At 40.1% G+C, this 26,567-nt stretch overlaps 1 protein-coding gene across 4 annotated transcripts in view; it reads right to left on the bottom strand.

Moving 5' to 3' along the window:
- Positions 1 to 26,567, bottom strand: part of alx4 (ALX homeobox 4) — a 101,421-nt gene that overhangs the window by 40,651 nt on the left and 34,203 nt on the right. Inside the window, exon 1 of one of the 4 annotated variants that reach the window (XM_062967919.1) lies at positions 16,959 to 17,132. The exons of 2 other annotated variants lie outside the window; for them this stretch is intronic. In XM_062967919.1, the coding sequence (XP_062823989.1) occupies positions 16,959 to 17,034 (76 nt within the window). In that variant the 5' untranslated portion in view covers positions 17,035 to 17,132. Of the gene's footprint in view, positions 1 to 16,958; positions 17,133 to 26,567 lie in introns of those variants that run through there. One more of the 4 variants, XM_062967920.1, reaches the window with a different exon arrangement.

The raw sequence follows: 26,567 nt of genomic DNA on the forward strand, positions 1-26,567 counted from the left end.
AGCTCTTGCAACCATAGGTTATTACAGGGAATACCATTGCTTTAACTATGTGGACCTTCATTGCCAGTGTGATGTCTTTGCTCTTCACTATTTTATCAAGGTTGGCCATTGCTCTCCTCCCAAGAAGTAAACGTCTTCTGATTTCCTGGCTGCAGTCTGCATCTGCAGTGATCTTCGCGCCTAGAAATATAAAGTCTGCCACTGCCTCCATGTTTTCTCCCTCTATTTGCCAGTTATCAGTCAGTCTGGTTGCCATAATCTTGGTTTTCTTGATGTTTAACTGCAGCCCAGCTTTTGCACTTTCTTCTTTCACCTTGGTGATAAGGCTCCTCAGCTCCTCCTCACTTTCAGCCATCAGAGTGGTATCATCTGCATACCTAAGGTTGTTAATGTTTCTTCCAGCAATTTTAACTCTGGCCTTGGTTTTCTCTAGCCCCGCATGTCGCATGATGTGTTCTGCATACAAGTTGAATAGGGAGGGTGAAAGTATACAGCCCTGCCGTACTCCTTTCCCAATCTTGAACCAGTCTGTTGTTCCGTGGTTTGTTCTTACTGTGGCTACTTGGTCTTTATACAGATTTCTCAGGAGACAGACAAGGTGACTTGGTATCCCCATACCACCAAGCATATGCCACAGTTTATTATGATCCACACAGTCGAAGGGTTTAGAATAGTCAATAAAGCAGAAATAATGTTTTTCTGAAACTCCCTGGCTTCCTCCATTATCCAGGGGATATTGGCAATTTGGGCTCTCGTTCCTCTGCCTTTTCTAAACCCAGCTTGGACATCTGGCAACTCTCGCTCCATGTATTGCTGGAGTCTGCCTTGTAGGATTTTGAGAATTACCTTACTGGCATGTGAAATAAGTGCCACTGTACAAAAGTTTGACATTCTTTAACATTTCCCTTTTTTGGTATGGGGATATAAATTGATTTTTTCCAATTTGATGGCCATTCCTGTGTTTTCCATATTTGCTGGCATATGGCATGCATCACCTTGACAGCATCATCTTTCAAGATTTTAAACAACTCAGCTGGGATCCCGTTGTCTCCTGCTGCCTTGTTATTAGCAATGCTTCTTAAGGCCCATTCAACCTCACCCCTCAGGATGTCTGGTTCTAATTCACTCATTACACTGTCAAAGCTATCCTCTATATTATTATCCTTCCTATACAGATCTTCTGTATATTCTCGCCACCTTTTCTTGATCTCTTCAGCTTCTGTTAGGTCCTTGCCATCTTTGTTTTTGATCATGCCCATTTTTCCTGAAATTTATCTTTGATGTTTCTGATTTTCTGGAAGAGGTCTCTTGTCCTTTCCATTCTATTGTCTTCTTCCACTTCCATGCATTGCTTGTTTAAAAATAGTTCCTTGTCTCTTCTGGCTAACCTCTGGAATTGTGCATTTAATTGGGCGTATCACCCCCTATCACTGTTTCCTTTCACCTTCCTTCTTTTTTGGGCTACTTTTAGTGTCTCAGCAGACAACCATCTTGCCTACTTGGTTTTCTTTTTCTTTGGGACCTACTTTGTTGCAGCCTCCTGAATAATGTTGTGAACTTCTGTCCATAGTTCTTCTAGGACTCTATTTATTAAATCTAGTCCCTGAAATCTATTCTTCACCTCCACTGCATATTCACTAGGAATATTTGTGAGATCATATCTAACTGGTCTGTGTATTTTCCCCAATCTCTTTAGTCTGATTCTAAATTGTGCAATAAGAAGTTTGTGATCTGAACTACAGTCAACTCCAGGTCTTGTTTTCACTGACTGGATGGATGTTTGCTACCTTTGGCTGCAAAGGATGTAGTCAATCTGATTTCTATGTTGACCATCTGATGAGGTCCATGTATAAAGCCTTCTTTTAAGTTGTTGTAAGAGAGTGTTTGTTATGCACAGTGAGTTTTCCTGGCAAAATTCTATCAGCCTACATCCTGCTTCATTTTGTTGTCCCAAGCCAAATGCTGGTTGTCATTTGACTGCCCACCTTAGCATTCCAATTTCCTGTAATGAAAATAATGTCTCTTTTTGGTATATTATCCAGTAGGTGCTGCAGATCCTTATAGAACTGATCTAATTCTGCTTCTTCAGCAGCTGTGGTTGGGGCATATATTGTGCTAGCGCTCATAATTAAAACAAGTGCATGTGCCTTCAAATTGCCTGCTGACTTATGATTAATTTCACAGAATTTTATTAGGCGAAGAATACTTGAAAGGGTTTTTGACAGTTCCTTCTTCTGAAATACAGTCTATACTACCTGATATCCTTTGGTGGTCTCCCATCCAAGGTCCACTCTGCTTAGTATCCAAGATCAGAGTGAATTTAGTGCCTTTAGGGTATATCATTAAGAAATCAACAGATGCAGTTAGTGCTGCACATTATTGAAAGCCCTTTCTCTATGAGCAGTTTGTCCCAAATGGCTAATTCAACAACAACAACAAAGAAGATGCCATTGCTTGCCTCTGGAAGGACACCATGGCGGGTGCCAGTATAACCTCTCTAGAAAGGAAGATCCAACACCTGAGAGCTGAGGATATTGGATAACAGCAGGTAAACACTTGAGCAGGCAGTAGTCTTGATTTCACTGCATTTTCAGCAATTCTACTTATGTTTCTGTCCAAAGTCCTTTGCTTATATCAAGTTGCTCTTAATTATCATTTAGAAATTCATACGTATTTCCTCTAACATATACATCTTTTTGCATTTTTCAACTGACAGTGTATGTTTTTTAACTGCATGCAATTTTGCCATTTGCATTTTCAAAGTGTTCACAAGCCTTGGAGCATATTTTCTTTTTCCAAAATTCACCACAAACTTCACAACAATGGGCAGATTTCTGAGCCAGGGGTGCTTTTTGTATCCTAAGTTGCAGAAGGATAAAAATGATACTTTTATAGCTATTTTGCCCATTCCTAATCATGGACTTTGTGGGGGGAAAGATACACTTTATTTCCCAGCGACATTGTAAAGTTCCCAATCTGGCAACCATTACAGCAACATTTTCCAGATCCAGATCCCTATTATGACCCTCCTTAATTTGTCATGCCTACAAGCCATTAATTGGACATCAGCATTTTCAGAAAGACTCTACATGAACTTGGAACTGCATGTTTTGTCTCTTCAGAGCTGGCAGCCAGAAGCAAGAAGAACAATAGCTGGGGAGGAGGTTGGTTGCCATCTGCCAACTTTTGTCCACATAACTTTCTTGTCTGCTCACTTGTTTTTGCCAAGAAAGGAGGGAGTTAATTGTAGATGGGTATGAAAGAATTATTACAGAAGGGAAAAAAATACATGTGTGCACATCACAAGGAAGGGGAAACAATAGTTCTTGGATTGATCTAACTTGACGGGCTGCAAACCAATTTAAAGTTATAAAATAAGTCAAGAACTTTCAACAAATGTTGATCCCAACTGCCTGCAAGCAAATAACTCTAGATAATAGATTTATACTTATGGCCTCATGATAGGCCTTGTGCTTTTTCTGCATGGCAGGAGGTTGGACTCAATGGCCCATATGGTCTCTTCCAACCCTATTATTCTATGATTTTATGATTGCTTACAACTAAATAAGACCTCTCCCCCAGATCTATGATTTTATGACACAACATAAGCTATTTGAGGGATAATAGCATGTTAATGAATTATGTGACAAACACCCTGAGGGCAAACTGGTACTGGTAGGATGTGATATACGGGAATGTTTTTATTTAATTGGGGAAGGGGAAGCATTGTAGGCAACTGCTGTTCATTGCAGTCCCTGCCAAGATCAGTTATTTTTCTCATCACTATCAGGTTTCTGTTTGTGTGTGTGTGTGTGTGTGTGTGTGTGTGTGTGTGTGTGTGTGAGGAGCGATTTGAGAAATTGCAAATTGCTTCTGGTGTGAGATAATTGGCCGTCTGCAAAGAAGTTGCCCAGGGGATGCCCGGATGTTTTGATATTTTACCATCCTTGTGGGAGGCTTCTCCCATGTCCCCGCATGAAGCTGGAGCTGATAGAGGGAGCTCATCCACACTCTCCCGGGATTGGATTCAAATTGGTAGCCTTCAAATCAGCAACCCAACTTTCAAGTCAGCAGTCCTGCTGGCACAAGGGTTTAACCCACTGTGCCACTGGGAGCTCCACTATCAGGTGATACAGTAGTTTCATTACTGATAAGAAGCTTTCCCCCCGATATGCATGTTGCAGATTCAAATTTGTGATAGTGCAAAAAAGTAGAGAAAGGAGGGTTGGTGTTTCTTTTAGGTTCCCTCAAGATGGACTAAGTCCTCGCCTTTCACCATTCCGCTCAGAAAAGGGGGTGGTTCCTTTTTTAAAATAAAAGTTAGGGCACAATACTCTGCATCAGTTGTTCTCAACCTGGGGTCCCCAGATGTTTTTGCCCTACAACTCCCAGAAATCCCAGCCAGTTTACCAGCCATTAGGATTTCTGGGAGTTGAAGGCCAAAAACATCTGGGGACCCCCCGGTTGAGAACTGCTGCTCTACATTGACTTGTGGATAAGCTGTCAATTTTTGAATAGAATTTATAGGAATATCACTCTCCTGCTATGAGGAATCTCATCCCCATGCATTTGCACCCCCAGAGCTGACCCAAGCCATGCCGCTGCCTGAAGTGGGCAAACAAAGACTGCTTGCCTTCCCCCACCTGTGTGCCTCCTGTCATGGTCCTAGATCCTATGGTTAGTTGTAACAAGACTTATTGAATCTATGGACATGACCTATATGTTGACTCACCACTCAACAACTGATTTTCAACAGTTCAAACCCTTCCCTTGCCCATTCAGTGCAGTTTACCCTCTCCTGGTCATATCAGTGCCAGAATTTTAAAGGAGGAGCTTAGATCCCAAGAAGGAACTGGACTCCACAGCGGGACGGAGATTGAGGCAGAGGTGGGAGAAAATTCAGACAGGTCGCAGTGGCTAAGTGAAGTTCTTATCTTGGGCAGCAGGTATGAAGCCTTCTGATAGGGCTCGCCATGCTTTTTCCATTCACTCTTTTCCAGATCACATAAGCCTGACAACAGTGATTAATCACAACTGCAAACAAGCAACAGAACATAAGGCATAGCTTTTATTTACACAGGCCATAAGCTGGTCATAGTTAAATCTCACTCATTTCAGTGGAAAGAGAAGCATTGCTCAAGTTCTTCATGCCAAAACTGATAGCACTTGTGGCTTAAGCAACCTATGCTGCAAACATGATTTGTATAAATATTTCTTGTGTACACATACACACATAGGTATATTCATATATACAGATAGGGAGAGATGCATGCATATACCTATATATACTCTAGACATGTATACTTATAAACCAAGGGATTTTATACATTCATCAGGATTGAATGTATAAATCTCTGCATGTGGATTTACACGGTGATTGTTTTATCACATCCTCCAGCATTTCACAATTGAAAGAAAAAATGCACATCTGTGACCAAGTAGTACCAGAGTATGGTCAAGATGGCAAAAACTGTTAATAAGGAAGAGCACATAAGCTGCAACAGTTTGCCTTTGCCTGAGATTACATGGGAAGGCAGTATTTTGTTTGTCCTCTATCTTCCCGCAAAGTTAATTGATGGCAAATTACTTTTGCATTTTGAACTCAGTTTTTAACAAATGAAGTAAGCCAGGATGGGGTTGGGCTTATCATAGCAACCTAAACTGCTGTGTTGCAGAAAAATACTGCCGATCAAAAGGTCAAAAGTTGGAGCCGGGGTCGGGGTTAGCACCTGCCGTCAACCTCAGTTCACCTGCCCACCTAGCAGGTCAGAAGCAGAAATGTGAGTAGATAAATAGGTACCGCTTTTAGCGGGGAGGAAATAAAGGTTCCCTTAAGGAAATCAATCAGGAGGAAAGATGGAAGGACAGCACACCCCCCCCCCCCCTGTTTGTGTTGTCTGTCCTTGTTAATTGTATAATTTGCATTGAAAGTTTGCCATATGTGTGTTCTGTAAGCCACTCTGAGTCCCCTTCAGGGTGAAAAGGGCAGCATATAAATACTGTAAATAAATAAATAAGTGAAAGGAGAAAAAATAAAACAGAACATTTTAAAAAGAAATTGTAAAAAATGGGATTAAGGGAAATTAATCTAGACTGGTATGTATTCTGCCAACTCTAATTTTAAAGCAAAAGAAATATTCTAAGCACGTCTAGTTTTGTGTTTTTAGCAAACCTAAATAATAGCAACATTTTGACTACAGGAATAAAATTGAATTTGTTCCAACTGTGCTGACTGGGGAATAAGCACCATCTGTTTGAGGAAAATAATGTTTTAATTTAAAAAGTAAAAAATAAGTTTCTATAATGATGAACTTGTCTGGATGGCTGTCTCCTAACTGTGGAATGTTTTTAAAATGAAAAAGAAACTAATTCTTGGAACTTGAAGGATGGATGGACAGGAAGGATAATTTGCCAAAGCTATACTGACAGCACAAGATACAATATTATAAAATCAGAAATCCAACAGTACACTTACTATCAACATTTGATTCAAGACTCCTAATACTGGCAGATCAAGAAAAGATACTTTATAGTGGACTACAAGATGATGATGAGGATGAGGATGATGATGGTGGTGGTGATGGTGATTTATACCTCGCTCTCCACAAGGAGACTCAAAGAGATTGATTCTTGAACAATTTGGCACCCTTTTCTTGAGTTTTATAAGAAATACAGTGCTGAGCACATGACAATTGGAGCCCACCACACGGTACCAATTAAGGTTTACTATCTTGTTTTTCTCATTTCTTACAGATTCTTTTTCTTTCTCTGATTCTTTCATTCTGTCCTCTTTTTCTATAAACAAATTGTATTAAGTTAACTATAGTAAAATGCAGTGCCAGAATCTGATACATTGATATGGGGTGGAGGGAAGAGAGTAGTTTTCATTGTATTTGAAAACTCCCTCTCTGCCAAAAAAATTTAAAAAAATTAAATTACAGAGCAAAGAAGTTGCAGTGAGCACCATCAAAACTGGCATACTTGTGCCTTCTTCAAGAGATTATTTTACAATGAGATAGCAAGGAATTTTTGCATGTTTGGAGCTCATTATTTACAAGAAGATTCACCTTGGGAAAGAAGGACTGGCCTTTAAAACATGACAGCGATTTACAAATGCTGATTAAAGCCCCCAGCACTATATTCTTCTATTGCCATTTGCAGGCCCAGTTCAGTTTAGGTCAGGCATAGGTAAACTTCAACCCTCCAAGTGTTTTTGACTGCAATTCCCACAATTCCTAACAGCCGGTAGGCTGTTAGGAATTGTAGATGTTGACGTCCAAAAGACCTGGAGGGCCAAAGTTTGCCCATGCCTGGTTTATGTACTATGATCAGACTTGTTTGTTAAACTTAATTGGGAATTAGGCAGGCTGGGCTAAAGCGGTGGTTCTCAGTCTTTGTTCCTCTGGGTATTTTGGAGTTAAGTTCCAAGAAATTGCAGTCGCTTTCATTGATGGTCAGGAATTCTGGGACCTGAAGTCAAAAATACCTTGAGGACCAAAGTTTGAAAAGTACTCAGATAAAGGACCCTGAACATCCAGCTCAAGGTTTATCCCATGTGGCATCACGGTCAAAACAAAGCTAGCTTGGAGATGAATGAACTGCTAAAGCTAAATATGTTTTCCTGAAACACTTTTTAATGTACAGGATGGGAGAAAGAATGACAAAACCTGATGTTGAGAAGCGGCTAGAGACAGAAACCAGTACAAGATGACCACCATATCTGCAAGACATGTTTCAAGACACACTCCACCCACCCCATGTACAGGGTATAAAATATAATTGGAAAAATATCTGTTTTCTATAGAGGTGGAAACTCAGCAAATGTTTTGTTTTGAAACACAGATCAATATAAATGTCTGCATGTTTGGACTCTCCTTGCAGAGCATATCATTATGGAGGCTATTGTTATATGACAGCCTGAACTTCCAAATTTACTACTAAACCAATGTTCAATTCCCCAAATTAATGGCATGCTATTAGGCCAGTCATTTTCTTTGACAGACTAACCTATTTGTATGCTTGCTGTAAGGATAAAAGAGGGTATGCTGGCCTGAAGGCAAGCTATGACTAAAAATTATTTTAAAAAATAATAAATTCTGTGAAATGAAAGGAAGAGCAAAAGGGCCTATGTTCCCTAGATGAACCTCTTTGGAGAGAAAAGAGATGCCACTACCAATAAGTCCTTCTCTCTGATGGTTACTTGAAACACATCGCACTTCATTGGCAAGAAGACTTAGAACAGAATTTATTAAGACTATTACATGCCTGAAATAGGATAAATTTGTATTTCAGATATCTTGGTTCCAAGTCATTAACAGCCTTAAAGCCTAATTCCAGCATATAAAATTTATTCCAGAAATGAACTCAGGACTAACACCATTAATGAGGTGTCTACAGCTCAATGCTACAGAGTCCTGGGATTTGCAGTTTGGTCAGATGCAGAGGTGGCTGAAAACCTTGTAAAACCACAACTCCTGTGATTCTATAGCATTGAGCCATGGCAGTTAAAATGGTATCAAACTTTATTGATGCTATAGTATAGATGCACCCACAGATACCATGTGAGCAAATCTTGATCCTGTTTTGAATCAGTGGTACTTATTGAACACCTTTGTATGGTCTAGAAACAAATGGATGTTATGAATTCAGCTTCTGAAACTCTTTAGAAAATCTTCCTGTAAGAGAATGACTTTGAAGTTGTTAGACTGTCTTCTGAGGAATGGGCGAGAAGATGACCCCCTACTATTTTGACATTTGAAAGGAAACAAAAGTCCTTTTGAAAGTTTGATTGTATACAGGAGGGAGCAAAAGAAACATAAAAAGATACTGCATGGAGTTCAAAGGAGGAGAAAGATGTACGTTTTTCTGGGATTAAGGAAATTGCCAGGAGCAGATCTTTATGAGGATTTATCATAACATGTTGGAGCATCTGGAAAGTGTGAGCTACTAGATCGCTTCATCAGGCTAATAAAACTTTCATCGTGTATATACGGTTCCCATTGACACTGGTAGTTCATTGATGCAATATGGCTGTACGGCAGCCTTTCCCTTGCAGAAGTGCTTCCTTTCATAGCCACTTCTTGCATTATTCCCATTTCTCCCAAAACACCTGTTTTAAAAGTTGCACAAGGCTTTGATTTCTGAGGATACAGAAGATGAAGACATTCTGGACATCATCCAGTGGAAGACAGTTGTGTTGAAATCCTGTTGGAATCAATATGACTTTATGAGTCATAACTAAATTGGGACTTTACTGCATGAGGGAAGCAAACTGGCACTGAAGCCGGTTCTTATCTCATGATGCTTTGTGCATCCCATTACCGGTCTGCCTCCTCCCTGTAATTAACCCATCTGCTGCTACTGACAAGAAAAAACCTGTCAATAGCTGACAATCCCCCAATGTTCCTGACACTTTACTTGTGTGATGAGGCCATTCTGCTTCTGTGCCACCACCTTGAAACTGATGTCATGTCAGGGGTAGCATTATCCTCCTCTCACCCCCCCCCCCCTTTTTAATTAACTATAACTGCAACTTTAACGTTGATTTAAAAATTAATTTTAAAGTTATGGAGCAGCAGGATGACAAGGATATGTGAAAGTACAATATGGGAAGGCAGGATGACAAAGATATGTGAAAGTACAATGGTAGAATCAAATCTGGTGAATTTGTGCAATTACATAGATGGGAAGAGGGCGTTGTACTGGTATGGAGCCATTAAGTGTCTGTATGGCTGCCATGGAATACCATTGTCGCATAGCTTTCAACACAAATCTGGACATAATGAATCTTCTGAAATAAGGTCGTTATGGTTAGTGAAACCTTATATGTTTAAATTGCAAGGAGTATGGCTAGAACAAACCGTGATCAAATCCTCCCATTTCAAAGCAAATGCATCCCAACATACCTGGTTTCTGTCATTCAAATGAAGTGTGGCATTTAAAATGGAAGGAAAGGAAGATCATAAAGAAAGACAGAGAGGAGACAGTCGACAGGAGCTATGCTTTTACTGTTCTTTTAACGTATAGCCCTTGTTTCCTACAGAATGGAATGCAAAGAATTGAGCAGCAATAAAGCTTTGGTGAACATGTGTCTTGTGCCTGTGCACTCACCTCCATCAACCAGATGCTGTTAAAACAATTCTGATTTTTTTTTGTCTTAGAGTCTATAGATGGAAAGTCCTGTGTTGACCTTAGAGGAGATAAAAGTCGGCATGATCATTTTTTTTTCTGTTGAACTAATTTAGGCTGAAATACAAACAGGTAAACTTTTAAGATCCATGGAACTCTTCATCAAGCTGAAGGAGTGGGGAACAAAGGGGAAAACCTTCACAGTGCAGATGCTGAATTATTTGTACAGGAGGCATAAATGAGCTTGGGGAAATTCATTTTTGGAATGTTACCGCTAGAATCCTCTATGGCCATGATGGTTGAGGATTTGGAGAATAATAATACAAATATTTTTTTATGTTAAGCCAAGATGCTATCCCACGCAGCCCACCCCCTTCCCGGTTTCTAAACAATACAGCCCATTGCACAACGCAGGGAGATTTCCCCCTTGTGTCTGTCATTCTTCATTAGGAAAGTGTTTTAAAAATTAAGAAATGGTGGGGGGGGGGGAGGCTCAGGAAACGTTATAAACATGAGAAAATGACAAAAAAATGTAGTATGGAATCTGTTTGATTCGCCTTCATTGAATCAATTTGGTGATGTGGGGAAATGGGTGTTCTTATTGGTGGTGTCCTACAAAGCAGTGATGCCCTGGTAATCTCCAAAATTCCAGCTGCCTGATTCTTGGGTGGTTTTTTAAAAATTAAATGTATTCATTAGAATTGTGCTTCTTTAGGTGATTGCTACTTTGCTTTTGCTTGATTCCAAACTTTCGAAATTGTGCTTTTTTCTGCCTTTTCCTTCCCCTTTTAAAACTAGAGTTAGTGATCCATAAAAACCCACTGAGAGGGAGAACAAAAAAGCCCATGGTCTGCCTTAAGAACAAAGCCTCCTGTGCCCCATGGAGACAAATGGGGCATGCCTGCACTTGCTCATGTGATCAATTTGAAAACAGATGATTTTAGGAGAAAAGAAACAATACTGATAAATGATATGATTTGCTTTTTAACACAACAGGACTAAACACCATGGTAATATAACACTCCCCCCCCCCCCCCCCCAACCGTGGGATGAAGTCCAAGGAGAGCAGGAGCCAAAAAGTAGATGTTTTTCAAGGGCAATCTAACTGGCTAAAAGCAATTCCTTTATACTGAACATGGAGGGGAAAATTTTTAATGTTCTGTACTCTAATAACATTTAAAGTTTACAATATTCATAGTTTTAGTTGCACTCCTGCTTGGTTTCATAGATGTTGTAGCAATGCCATGTATGAAATTCCTAACTAACCAAAAATAATTGTGAAATGTGAACATGACTTAGCGATTGACTCTAACAATTACCAGGGACATCCACCAGGTGGCATTTAACATGAAAATGTGATAAATAATAATGAAGGTTTTTTCGAAGCTATGAAAACAACCTTATGCACATCTATTTGAGAATACAGGTCACTGAGCTTACTAGGACTTATAGGTGAGTAAACATTGTTAATCCTGCAATTCGGCATTTCACAGATAAAAATAGAGATAAATCTGTTGTAACACCCTCATTCATATATCAGAATCCGAGCTCTCTGTAGTGGAAACAAATTCCTAGGTTAAGGGCCTGGTGAAATTACTTTTTTGACTACTACTTCTACATTTCCCCATCCAATATCTCCAAGGACCATACAAAATGCCATAGCCTCCAACACTTCACAGATAAAAACTGGGACGTATGTGGTAAAGTAGCATCTATCAAGATGGCAAAAGTGATTAATGAGCAACAACACAAGCTAGGACACTGCAGCAGTTTGCTTCTGCCTGTGCCTACTTGAAAGGGGAAAATCCTGCCTTTTCTTGTCCTCTCTTTCCACGGAGTTAATCAGTTCAAAATGAAGTAATCTGAGGACAAAAGGGAGATTGGGAGGAGGAGAAAATACAGCATTTTAGAAACAGCCGAAAAGGTGAAATGACACAGGATTTCTGCTAAATCAGTTAGAGGGCATGAAATGGGGGATCCTGAAAAGTTAGTAATCCCAAAAAGTGACTTTTCCATGCTCTAAATCTAGTGTCCCAAATTCATACAACTTCTTCAAATCACCTACAAGAAACCATTCCCAGCTTCATGACACTTAAAGTTATTAAGGGAAAAGGTTTGAACACTGCATGAAAATCCAAGCTGCAGTTCCAGAGTAATAAAAACAACTGCTATCCAAGGTTACATGACAAATCTGTAATTAGTCAGAACAAAATGACTGTAGATATGAATTAAATTTGAAAACACTCCACTGTTATTCCTGGTCTAGGAAAAAGAAAATAGGCCATATCAAGGCAGTCCAGTAAGGGTACATTACACATGGTTACAATGTATTTATTAATATAATTCTTTATTGATTAGTCACTTTTGACCATATCAAAACTAATGGATTTATTGAGCAAGCTTATATTCCATCTATTTCCCTGGAAGAGAATTCCAAACGATGCCTGATCTAACAATATTTTGCAACCCAAATAAGTGACAACTGGTTTATAAAGAGAGCAATTTTGGCATAGAGGTGAGGAAAGCACTCAAGGCCTAAAACCTCTAAACCAAGTCCTTTATTTAAAATATACTTTTTAAATATTCCATCGAAAGCAGTTTAGTATCAGGCCTTGTGGAGCCCCTGGTGTTGCAGCAGATTAAACCGCTGAGCTGCTGAACTTGCTGACGAACGGTCTCAGTGTGAGCTCCCGCTATTAGCCCCAACTTCTGCCAACCTAGCAGTTTGAAAACATGCAAATGTGAATAGATCAATAGATACCACTCTGGCGGTAAGGTAACAGTGCTCCATGCAGTCATGCCGGCCACATGACCTTGGAGGCATCTACAGACAACTCTTTGGCTTAGAAATGGAGATGAGAACCAACCCCCAGAGTCAGACATGACTAGACTTAATGACTTAACCTTTACCTATCAGGCTTTGACAAAACTCTCTCAAGAGCGTTTCCACACTCTTGAATGCATCACGAGGCTCTTTAGCTTAATGAAACCAGGGAAATTGAAATAGTGTGTTTGGTGATCAGTGGGGTACATGAGAGAACCCATTAAAGAAGTTGATCCTTAATGTGCTTGGATCCCAAGCAATGCAGGGCTCCAAAGGATAACACTCATACAAGGCATTGAATGTTTGCCTACACAGCTAAAATGGACACAACAAGCTCAAAATTCCTGGCTCCCATTAGCACCTTCCTGATGCATGTTGCACAAACTGGTTTCTAGACACCTCTCATGTGTAACCCCACGCATTACAGTATTGCAGTCTGGAATCAACTGTGCCAGTAATGACTGTAAGAAGACCCAACTTTGTGAATGATTGCTGCTCTTGAACCAATCAAAAGCAAAGAAAAAGTATCTCCTTTCAACCAGCACTGATTTCATCTTTAACGAGAGTGCCAAATTAAAGAGCCGTATGATGGGCCATATCTTTCAGATAGAATGCAATCTCACCGAATACTTTCTATAGCCTTCCTAAGATCAGGTGTAAATTATAAATGTGGCTGAGTGTTACTTTCAAGTGCTGAGTACAAAGACCAAATTGTGGGATGACTGCCTTGTGGCTTCTTGTAGAGCAGTGGTTCTCAGCCTGTGGGTCCCCAGGAGTTTTGACCTACAACTCCCAGAAATCCCAGCCAGTTTACCAGCTGTTAAGATTTCTGGGAGTTGAAGGCCAAAACATTTGGGGACCCACAGGTTGAGAACCACTGTTTTAGAGGTTGGATAGCTTGAGGAACATGATAGGACCTTATGGAGCATGTGGCCAAAAAGAAACTGCACCACTGATCAGGCATTCTCAAACTGTGGCCCTCCAACTCCCAGAATTCCTGACCATTGAAAAGCTGGCTTCTGGGAGTTGGAGGTCCAAACAGCTGGAAGGCCACAGTTTGAGAATGCCTTCTCTAGATCATATAACATAAACAAATGAAACTACCTCAGTATAGTATCACTAATCACCACCAACCCAAGACAACCTTGAAGGACACCATAATTGATATCATCAAGCACTGCTGCGAAGTCCAAGGGAATTTACATTCACTTCATCTTATTTTTCAGTGCAAGTCATCCATCAGCAATCAAGGCAGTTTTCATTCCTAAACCCAGCAAAACTACTACTGAGGTTGCAACATTACCACATCATGGCTTCACCACAGATATGTAATTAACTCTTCATGTTTGTAGGTTTAACTTTTGCAGATTTGATTAATATGCTTTCTCTAGGAATCCTTCAATCCTTCCATGCAATTCTATGGTCAACTTCCAGTAAAAGTTGACCATAGTGTTGTGCTGGAAAAATCCAGAGATTCCTATCAAGTTATCCTCAGGTTAAAAAAGAGAGGGAGGGAATGGCAATTTCCCCAGTTTTGCAGAGGTTTTGCACGATGGACAAGCATCAAGTGCGAAAATTTGGAGGTGCTCTAGTTTTATATCCCATCTTTCCCATTTTGAAATGAAACTCTCAAGACTGTTAGCATGTTCACATATTAAAAATAGCAGTAGACATTTCAAAATTACAAAACTATCCCGGGAAAGAACAAAGATGTTTCATCAAAGCCAGGCCAAGGGCCTGCCAAACCAAATAGAAACAAACTAACACAAATTCAGAAAGAAGCCACAAAGTTGTAAAGATGGAATGAGTCACATTGCCTGGAGCAGGGAGTTCCATATTCTGGTTACCATAACAAAGCTGCCCTTTCTCCTGTTCCATCCACAGGAGACGTCCTCCCAGACATGAGTTAGGATCTCTCCCATCAAATGAAGTAGAAGAGCAAGCTCACTCAGGAAAGAGGATCCTTTGGAAAATTTTAGGCATATGTTTTTGTAAAATGTCAGATTTTTAGAAAATCAACCAATTGCTTAATTCTAATCCATCTTTTCCCCAAGATTGGGACTCAAGGCACCATGCAGGATAAAAAGAAATACAGTGAACTCTTGACATCCAATAGGTTAGTGGTTCTCAACCTGGGGGTTCTCAAATGTTTTTGGCCTACAACTCCCAGAAATCCCAGACAGTTTTTACCAGCTGTTAGGATTTCTGGATGTTGAAGGCCAAAAACATCTGGGGACCCCAGGTAGAGAATCACTGCAGTAGGGTTTGGTTCCAGGAGTCCTGTGGATACCAAAATCCATGGATGCTTCAGTCCCATTATATACAATAACATGTCATTTTATATAAGGGTACTTGAGCATCCATGGATTTAAAATGGCATTCCTTAAATAAAATGACAAAATCAAGGTTTGATTTTTGGGGGTTTGGGAATATTTTCAAACTGTGGACAGTGGCGGACTGGCCAGGGTGTCAGCTTGCCCAATGGCATTAGACAATATGTTAAAAATGTTAATGGCATTTTAGTTGTGTGTCTTCTGACAACCAGTATTTTTAGACCCAGTCATAGAATCATAGAATAATAGTGTTGGAAGACACCACATGGGCCATCTAGTCCAACCCCGTCATACAGGAAAAGTACAATCAAAGCACCCCTGACAGATGGCCATCCAGCCTCTGTTTAAAAGCCTCCTCCACACTCTGAGGCAGAGTTCTACTGCTGAATAGCTCTTACAGTCAGGAAGTTCTTCCTATATGTTCAGGTCATCAAGGTTCAGGTGGAATGTCCGTTTCCACAGATACAGAATCTGTGAATTCAGATGGCTGACTCTACAAATAAAATCATGTATAGCTAAAATCATACCCAAAAAAAAGAGAAGATAATATTAAACTGTCTAAAGAACTGAACTGTATAAAATATTAAAAGCATAGATTAAAAACACTAAAGCAACTCTAAAAATACTCATAATACAAAACAATCAATTTACAAATGTCTGCAGAATTAAAAAGGTCTTCATTTGTCAATAAAAACGATAGCAAGAAGGGAGACAACCTTGCCTCACTAGGAAGGCAGTTCCTAAAATGTTTTAAAACAGCCACGTTCCTTCCAAAAGTGCTTCTGAAAGTTCTAGGATTGAGAAAAGTGCCTCCCTTGAGGATCTTAGAATTTAGGCAGGATCATACATGAAGGCAGAATCCTTCAGATGTCCTGGATCTGATCCATACATGGTTTTACAGGTCATAACCAGCCTTTCAATTGTGCCTAGAAATGGACTACCAGCCAGTGGAGCTGTTACAACAAAGGAGATAATAGTAAAGACACAGCATGAAGCTGAATGTCCTTCTCTATCCCTCTCTTTTTAAAATTTACACTTAAGTTCACAGATCCCAGATTTGATCACATAGTAAGTTCCTTGACTCAGGGGGAACCTGAAATTGGATCTCCAAAATTCCAATCCAGTGCTCTAGCCATTAAACCATACAGTAGAACATAAACCATAGCAATTCCACAAAAATCCCTATTTTGAAACAACCCTGCATGCTCCAAGGCATGCACTCGCTATTTCAGTAGCCTAGTGCCTGCTTGGCTGGGTGGATCATGGTCATTATTTGGTTAAATAGAACTCCATGGGGCTACACGTGATGCGGGGAAACCTGTGATCTGGATCTCCTGTGTTTCAAAGAAAATGTAGGATAATGAGATGCATCAGTATAAGTGTAAATAAGTCGGCACACACGAGTGTGGAGGGGATATTTGATGACTCCCAGTGCCCCTCAGACACAGTCTAAACAAATATTTATTTAAATTACTCAAAATGCCTCCATCCTTTATATGTATCCCAGAAGGCCTCCGCAAAACATCTACAAACAGGATTCCATTAACCTTTGGTGCCCTGAGTTAGAGAAGCATATTTCAGCAGCAGTTAAATTGAAGTTTAATAAACTCTCTCGGCCTCTGTCAGCTCCCACATCCCTCCCTCCTTCCTTCCCTTCCTCTTCCCAGCCTCACCTCCTTCTGTCTTTCCAGCATGACTTACTCTGCCGGCATTCTGTCTGAACAGCAGCTGCCAATATGGGGGACTCATTAGCCTTACTCCAGCTTCTGATCTGAACGGCAAAGCACCTGAACGTGTTCCATCAATCACTGCTCTAAATGGCCACTACAGCAGTCACACACCTCTTATTTCTTTGCTGGGGAAAGGAGCTCTCCCTTTGAAGAGCTCTCCCATTTCCCCACCATTTATTCCCCTTCAGCTTGGGTCTAATGGAAATTAAACAAGGAGCAGCTTCCCAAACGTTCTGGGGAGTCAGAAGTCTGAGAAAGGACTGCTCCCCAACATTTCAGAACAGTTTCAGAAGTTTAATGAAGCAGCACCATAGAAGCAACTCTCTCTGATTTCCTCTGCTCTGGCTGGGTCTACCTTATAGGAAAAAAAACCCAAATAGTACCATGCTGACCATATGCATAAGGAGTTCCCTCAAATAGGAGATCAACACAATGGTACAAGAGATGTATGTAGTAAAACAATGTTCACACTGGGGGGGGGGGGATGACAAAAGAGGACCAGAGCATTTAGGAATCAGTTGGTATAAAAGAGATTTCTGTGGAAAATGTTGCCGACATGCAGACTAATAGTTTAAATTGAGGTTGAGTATCCCTTACTCAAAATGCTTGGGACCATATTTGTTTCATATTCTGGACATGTTTTGTTTTGGGTTTTTGGAATGCTTGCATATACATAATGAGATATAGAAGATGGGATCCAAATCATAACTCACAATACCTTGGTATTTCATGTACACCTTATACACAGAGCCTGAGGGTACTGCAGGCACAATATTTTTAATACCTTTGTGTATGGAAAAAAAATGTTTACATTGAACCGTCCTAGGACGAATTTGGATTTTGGAATATTTTAGAATTCTGAATAAGGAGAGCTCACCCTGTAGCAGCAACTAGGACATAAATTTATAAATGCTTAACTGCAGTAGTAGAAAATAGAGACTGAGGGAATATTTAATGGGGACATCAGAATTCTTATGGAGTGTGTGTGTTAATGTCTGCATTCGCTCTCCCTGTCACTGAACCTAAATAGCACTGTCTTCTTTGTTTTCCCCAACAGGGGGTTTTGATGGTTCTACTGGCTCTGATCCTGAGAAGGTGTTTATTTATTTTTCCCTCTGTATGAACTGAGTATGTTCTGAATCCTCTCCAAGGTTGTGGGGGTGCTCATCTTCCATTCTCATTTAGGACACACAAAAACCATCCATCATCACCATAAATAAAGAGAAGAAACATTTCCAAAGCACCTAGACAAAACATGTGAAATTAGAAGCTACTCTTAAAAATGTACTATGCATTTAAGGAGTATGATATGTTTAGATCTTCCTGCTAAAAGGTGTAATGAATTGGTATCTAGAATAACTTGGTCTGGGTAATGATACAGCTTTCTAACTTCTTACTGTTGCATTTTTCAAAAGTTATTGAACTGGTGATCTTTTGCTATTTTAAAAAGATATAGACCTGGATGCTCTATGCCAATTAGTGGAGTAATACTTGCATTTTCTGCCACTATTTTCCAGTCATTCATAGAACAATTCTTCTGAGAAAACTAGTACAGAGTAATGTTTAAAGTGTTGAACTTATGGGAGACCCAAGTGTAAATTCCTGTCTGGAATTTGCTATGAGAGCGTGAGTCACCACTGTATCAGCAAATCTATTTTATAGGGTTGTTAAGGAGATGAACAGAGTACAGCGACCATTAACCATCCTGATACAATGACAACAACAATATTTTGTTCCATACAAGCACTTCTACAGCATTTTCATCATATGAGTAGAAGAAATTTGCCATCAGGGATTTTTTTAAACTGATGGCAAACATAAATGAAAATGTATTTGAGAGTGACACTGACTGCCTTCTGATTAGCAGGACAAAAGACAGAGAAAAGTAAGGACAACTATACAAATGATCTTTCACACTTTACCTCACTCCAGAAGCAACTCCGGTTGCTCATGAAAAAAAATACTTTACTCACTTTGTAACAACTTCTCTTGTTCCTTGCACCTTCCCATGGCACATCACACTTTGCCACCCCATTTTCTTCCCCCTTGCCTAACCTAACCTTCTTCAATGCCTTCACAATGCTTCCCTCCCCTACTTTGTTGCTGCACCCCTCTATTCCTTGTCTCACCTTGAATCTGCATCAAACTGCCCTCCCTTACTTCTTGCATTTTACCACTGATATCTCCATCCTTCCCTTTCCACTTGGCTTTATCTTGTGCCACAGCTCAGTAGCATCATGGGGGGGGGGGGGCACTGCACCAGGTGACACCAGTAGAGGGGGTGACACAAAACCGACTATCTTTTCATTTTTGGTAAAGTGTTTTACAAAAATTAAAAATGTACAGCAAAATTCCTGTTAGATATCATCACAAAAACATTTTTGTTAGCCCAGCTTACAAATACCATACTGATATACATACAAAGCTAAAACTTAATGCTAATTTAGTTTTTCAACCTTCTAATGTGACACACTTTAGACAGACCTATCATTGTTACCTAGTTGGAATGATGTTTTGAATCACATCAAACTACTTTTCTTGCTAGTGGTGTTTTAGTCTTTGATTTTGTCAAATTTTCTGGAATTTCAGCTACATTATTGTGATCTGGTATTGGAGAAAGACCATGAATGTGACACTATGAGTTGCTGTACTAGGTGACACCTACCCTAGTAATGCCACTGCCAAGACTCCTCCCTCTCTTGCACCTCCTGTTAACTTATGTCTGTTTTTTTTTGTTTTTTTGGTTTTTGCTCCTTGCACCTTATCACTGCATCTCTCACTCTCCCTTCCCTCCTTTTCCTGCACCTTACATTTTGGTCATACTTCACTTCCTTGCCTCTTACATACCACCCTTTGTATACCTCCCTCCAGCTCTCCCTTATCTAATGCTGTTGTATCACCCTTCTCTTGCACCTTCTATTCACCTCCAATACCGACTACATCTTCCATTCCTCTTGTTTGCTTCACCTTGCTTCATCTTTCAGCTTGCTTCTTCCATCCCTTCCAGTTTCACCTCCAACCAACCAACCCAACTACCTTTTTTCCTTCCTAAATTCTTAATTTATATCCTTTCCCCCAGCAATCTAACTCATAAAATAAAACTTGCTTTCCTGGACATAAAGTATCTAACCGACTAAGTATTTAGAAGGCACTTGATTAACATGCAACTCAAGCTAGGACAAGGGACTCCCTGCAATAGATGGGAGGAGACTGTTGCTTATATGACTAGTATGGATCAAAACTGAGAGAATTCTACGCAGTTTGAGAAGGCAGTAATCTGACACTAATATCTCAGGCACAAAAAAGATTTAAACTTAACTGAGAACTTCCCATGGAAGAAGAAGCAGGAAAGAGCATCTAAGGTCATCCAGATGTTCTGCCTTATAGTTTGAAACTTTTGGTTGATAGGCACTTTCCATCAACTGGCATGCATGAAGATTCGTGGTCAAAATGATAACCTTTTCCCCATCTCTTCTATTGTTAACATGATTGTTCCATTCCTCTGCCCCTTCTATCTACCTACAGAACCAGGAACAGGGAAAAGGAGCACATATCTCAAATTCTGTCCACAAAAAGGGTCCTGGGTAAAAAGTATAATCTCCATGGCCTCTTGGAAAGCAGAGAAAGGTGGGTTATGTTGTTTATATAACCATGACTCTATGCTCAAAAGGAAACTCTTAGGTTATCCAAATGGGATCTAAATCTAATATCACACTGTCCACAGAATGAAATCCATTAGAGTCAGAGAATGGGTACTTATGGTGCCTCCTCTAAAAACAGTTCGGTGAAAAATGAACACACCAGGAGTGAATATCTGAGTGTATGTACCGGAAAGAATGTCAGTGGATAGGTGCAAAAGATAAGATTCAGAATAGCACATAATCAGAGCCAGTTGGTGATGTTAGTTGCCATAATAGAATCATAGAATCATAAAGTTGGACTGGATAGACCTCGTGGGCCATCTAGTCCAACCCCTTGCCAAGAAGCAGGAAAATTGCATTCAAAGCATCCCGACAGATGGCTATCCAGCCTCTGTTTAATTGCCTCCAAAGAAGGAGCCTCTACCACACTCCATGGCAGAGAGTTCTCATAGTTACAAAGTTCTTCCTAATGTTCAGGTGGAATCTCCTTTCCTGTAGTTTGAAGCCATTGTTCCATGTCCTAGTTTCCAGGGCAACAGAAAACAAGCTTGCTCCCTCCTCTCTATGACCTCTCCTCACATATTTATACATGGCCATCACAACTCCTCTCAGCCTTCTCCTCAGGCAAAACACGCCCAGCTCTTTAAGATGCTCCTCATAGGGCTTGTTCTCCAGACCCTTGATCACTTTAGTCATCCTTCTCTGTACGCATTCCAGCTTGTCAACATCTCCCTTAAACTGAGGTGCCCAAGTTGACTGTGACTTATAGCGACCTTATGAACCAGACTTTCAAGTCACCCTGTCATCAACCACCTTGCTCATGTCCTGCAGACTTGGGAGCATGGTTTTCTTGATTGAATCCAATCATCTGTAATACACTCTTCTTTTATCCTACTTCTTTCCGCTTTAACAAGGATTATTATATTTCCTTATGTGTCATATATTCTCATGATATGGCCAAAATATGACAGTTTCCGTTTAGCCATCCTGGCTTCTAGGGAGAGTTCTGGCTTGATTTGTTCTAGGATCCATTTATGTGTATTTTTAGCAATCCATGGTATCAACAGAACTCTTATCCATTTTGTTACACAGAATTTATAACAATGAGCAAATAGGACCCTTGGCAAAGCATTTCAATGTGGAATGCTCCCTTCCCGTGTTCCAGTCAGGCCCCATCTACACTGCCGTATAAAATCCAGATTATCTGATTTGAATGTTTTTATATGGCAGTATAGACTCATATAATCCAGTTAAAAGCAGATAATCTGGAATCAGATACTGGATTATATGGCAGTGTAGATTCAGTCTCAGTCATTGCTGGCCTCTTTTAAAATACTTCATCCCATCCTCTTTCAACATTGCTCCCATCTCCCCACACACCTTTTGGTTGGCATTCTGAGTATGTTCAATCCTCATTAAATAACTCTATAGGGATCATGCACAACAGCCAAGAACTGCTGTAGTTATACTTGTTGTGATACAAGAGCTGCCCTGAGTCCCCTTGGGTGAGAAGGGTGGGGTAGAAATGTTGTAAATAAATAAATAAGTGAGAAGGTTAGAACACCAATGAAAAGGAGACACTAACATCAGTGTCTGTCACAAACACAAGAATGCAGTACCACTTATTTGCATTAACCTCGATGAAGATAGTGGTAATTTCCCAGTGCACATCTTTGTGTGCTGAAGTCTAGTTCATATATATTTTAAAGACATTATAAGTATATAGTAATGGGTATTGAATGCATGTGCGCACGCATGTGCGCCCTCCCATGTATATTAAAAACTGTATTGTGAAATAGCCTTTATTTCCAAGGGAATGCCTCTAGGACTGGGGTGCCAAGAAATAATAAACATGTGCACAGAAAACAGAGGGCTCGGGATGCATGTATATAGATGGAATTGCTTTGAAGTTTTTTTAAAGGCCCATGTCAAGCCCCCTCCCTGCCCATTTCCGTTTTCCCAACTGTTTTGAGATATGCCTATCTCCAGGGGTCTGGAAAGAATGAAATTAAGGAAGAAGAAGAAGAGATAAACATTTTTAGATTCCAATAGATGAAAGATACTGGAATTCGCAGCAGGAAATCGGAGAAGGGGGAGCCTGCCAGCCTTGGCAGAGTCTGATTCTCAAGCTGTCCCCAGAATCCAAAGCTGGAAGAATGTCTGAAAGGGGAAGTTGTCTGTTTTGTTTCTATGTTCATTTGTTAAACCAACACACAATTCTTGTTCATTCAATCTCTTTAACTTTACTCGCATCAAGGACTTCAGAAGAGAAAAGGAAGCAAGAGGCCTTTGTGTACCTACCATCTATATGGCTTTTTAGGTGGTGTTGTGTCACGTCAGTTTCTGATCTTGTTCTCTTACAAGAATCTGCCCTCTCCAGTCCAGAGCCCTAAAGATGGAACAACACCTCCAAAACTCTACACAGAAATATATCTCTTGCCTTTATTGCTCTTTGAAAGATTGAGACGAGTGTGATATGATTGTAAAGCAAGATAAGAAGCAAACTTATTTTCTATAGCAACAGGAAAATAATAATTAAGTTTTAGGAAACTGAGCCTCTATAGATATGAACAGCTGTGCTATCCATTTCCGTGGTTGGAATACTATGAAAAGTGTCTGGACATTAAATATATGTAAATAAAAAGCTTTCTTGCTGTCTATTTCACTATGTTCTGGTAATAATAAAACAGAATCCAGCAGAGTAATTATGATAACTATTGGCATTTATATCTGAAGTAAAAGACATTTATTCCTAAGAGGGCATATACAAGACATCCCATATACATACATGTTTACTTAAATGAAGGGTTGACTACATTCCACAGAATTTAATTATTCCCAAAAAAATGGACATATGATCATATCAGAAGCAAAAAATATCAGAAGGGATGGAGTAGAAAATTCCTTTATGGCTGCGTCCTTTGGAAGCAGTGTTAAAACCAACATACAATGAGGAACTGAGAACTTAGAGAATATCTAATTGAAGAAAAAGGATAATGGAAATTAAAAGGGAGATAAGAGTTAGGGATAAATGGCTGGTTTCATTATCATCAATTGTAGGATATATTCAGGAAAGACAATAAAATCTGATTTGCTAAAAAGAAATCAGAGTTGGAAAATTTTTTGGCAAAGGACTGATTTCCAGGGTATACAAATATATTCTAGAGTATAACCTGGAAGACAATCAAATCCAAATGGCAATGATTTCCTGGTCCAGAGACTTAGGGAAAAATATAGATTTGGAAAAATGGGAATACTTATGGGAGGGAAAGGATTTAAATGTTCAATAGCAGGTTCTATCAAAGTATGCATAAAATGCACTATAGAAGTTATATAACTCCTGAATTAATGGCTAAGATTGATAAAACCCAAGGGGGGAATGTCAGAGATGCAAAATGCAAAAAGGCACCTTCCATGTGTGGTAGACCTGTATGGTGGTAAAAAAAAGTTTGGAAAAAGGTGACTAAAGAAACCAATAAAATGATTTCTAAGAAGATTAAGAAAAATCCGGAAACGTGCTTATTGGGTTTGTTTCAGGAGATAATTGGCAAAGACGATGTAGAAATATGCCAATATACTTGCAGCGAGAATCACTATAGCAAAATCTTAAAAGGGGGAAAGAACTTCTTATTGAGGATTGGAAAAGAAAACTAGTAGCGTATATCCAAATGGCCTCTAATCTCTAATGACATAAGAGGAGGAAACAAAGATGAATTTGCTAGCCTTTGGGTATTTAAAAAAGAAGATAAAAATTGATTTTGAAATATTGAAACGGGATGAATTAGTGCAATGATAAGGACAGATTTTTTGCTAGATATTAGTTCTATTTGGTGTGGTGTCAAAAGTCATGGGTTGTGGTTCACAGGTGGGAATGGGAAGGTGGTGGGATATTAGAGGTGTCTAAGGTTTGACAAAATGGAGCATTTTATTGGCTTTTTGAGTTGTTGTTGTTGTTGTTGTTAATTCATTTTTATCCTGGTTTAATCCCATGGGTGGGATTCAAAGCGGTGTTTAGTGATTAAAAACAAAAACAAAGATTACATACAATCCACATTCAACAAAACATCATAAGTCAAATAAAATGGATAACCCATTACCTAAACTATATACAACAAATTCATAAATTATAACATATACCATTAAAAATTCATAACTTCAGGCCACTGAGGTTATCCATAAAACAGGTTATACTAATATCCAACAAACTCCAATGTTTGTTTCTCAACACTGCTTGGTCCAACATAACATTTTGAGGTAGATATTACCAGCAGCTATCTGGCAGTTGCCTATTATAAGTCATCTGAGTTCACAGGAAGGTCTTAATTTGAGATCAAAAGGCCAACAAGGAGGGGGCTGATTGCACCTCTCTAGGAAGGGAGTTCCGGAGCCATGGGGCCACCACCAAGAAGGCTCTCTCTCTTGTTCCCACCAAACGTGCTTGTGACAGTGGTGGAACTGAGAGAAGCCCCTCTCCTGATGATCTCAGGGCTCATGTGGGCTGTTAGGAAGAGATGTGGTCCCTCATAGGCTGGGCCCGAACCATTTAGGGCTTCATAGGCTAAAGCCAGTACCTTGAATTGCACCCGGAAACAAACTGGCAGCCAGCGTAGTTGCTTCAGGAGCAGAGTAGTTCTTTATATCCTGCCCCTGTAAGCAGTCTAGCCACAGACCTTTGAACCAGTTGGAGTTTCCGAACTCCCTTCTGGGGCAGCTCCAGGTTGAGTGTGTTACAGTAATCTAATCTGGATGTGACTAAAGTATGTACTACCATAGCCAAATAGGACTTTTCAAGGTATGGGTGCAGCTGGCTCACAAGCTTAAATTGTATGAAGCCCCTCCTGGCCACCACCGACACCTGGGTCTCCAGGGTCAGTGCTGAGTCCAGGAGGACCCCCAGACTGCGAGCCTGCACCTTCAGGGGGAGTGTGACCCCATTCAGCATAGGTTGCAGCCCAATACCCTGATCAGCCCTGCGACTGACCAGTACTACCTCTGTCTTGTCTGGATTCAATTTCAATTTTTCAACCTCATCCAGTCCATCACAGCTAAGAGGCACAGATTCAGAATCAGAATGACATCCTTAGCATCGGGTGGAAACAAGTAATAAAGTTGGGTGTCATCTGAGTACAAATGGCACCAAACTCCAAAACTTCAGATGATCTCTCCCAGCGGTTTCATGTAGATGCTATATAATATGGGGGACAAAATGGAACAATGCAGGACCCCACAGGACAAAAGCCATGCGCTCAAGCAGGAGTCCCCCAGCACCACCTTCTGGACCCAACCCTCTAAAGAGGACTGGAACCACTGCAACACAATGTCCTATTCCCATGAGGTGGTCCAGAAGGATACCATGGTCAATCGAAAGCTGCTGAGAGGTCTAAGAGAGCCAAAAGCGACACACTCCCCCTATCTAGTTCTCTACTTAGATCATCCACCAAGGTGACCAATGCCATCTCAATCCCATAGCCAGGCCTGAATCCAGACTGGGATGGAACATAAGTAAATCCTTTCTAGAATTACAGAAATTAAGTAGAGGTATTGGACTATGACTCTGGAGACTAAGGTTCAAATTTCCTTTGGTCATGGAAACCCACTGAATGGCCTTGGGCCAGTTAGATTCAATCTCAGAGGAAGCCAAAGGCAAACCATATGTGGACAAATCTGGCCAAGAAAATCCTAGTGATAGATTTGCCTGGGGGAGGTCACCATAAGTTGGCAATGATCTGAAGGCACACACCAATAAGAGAAAGCTGGAAATGCATATACAGTAGAGTCTCACTTATCCAACACTCACTTATCCAACGTTCTGGATTATCCAACGCATTTTTGTAGTCAATGTTTTCAATATATCATGATATTTTGGTGCTAAATTAGTAAATACAGTAATTACTACATAGCATTAATATGT

Source organism: Anolis carolinensis, chromosome 1 (assembly GCF_035594765.1).
Source record: "Anolis carolinensis isolate JA03-04 chromosome 1, rAnoCar3.1.pri, whole genome shotgun sequence".
NCBI classification, from domain to species: domain Eukaryota; kingdom Metazoa; phylum Chordata; class Lepidosauria; order Squamata; family Dactyloidae; genus Anolis; species Anolis carolinensis.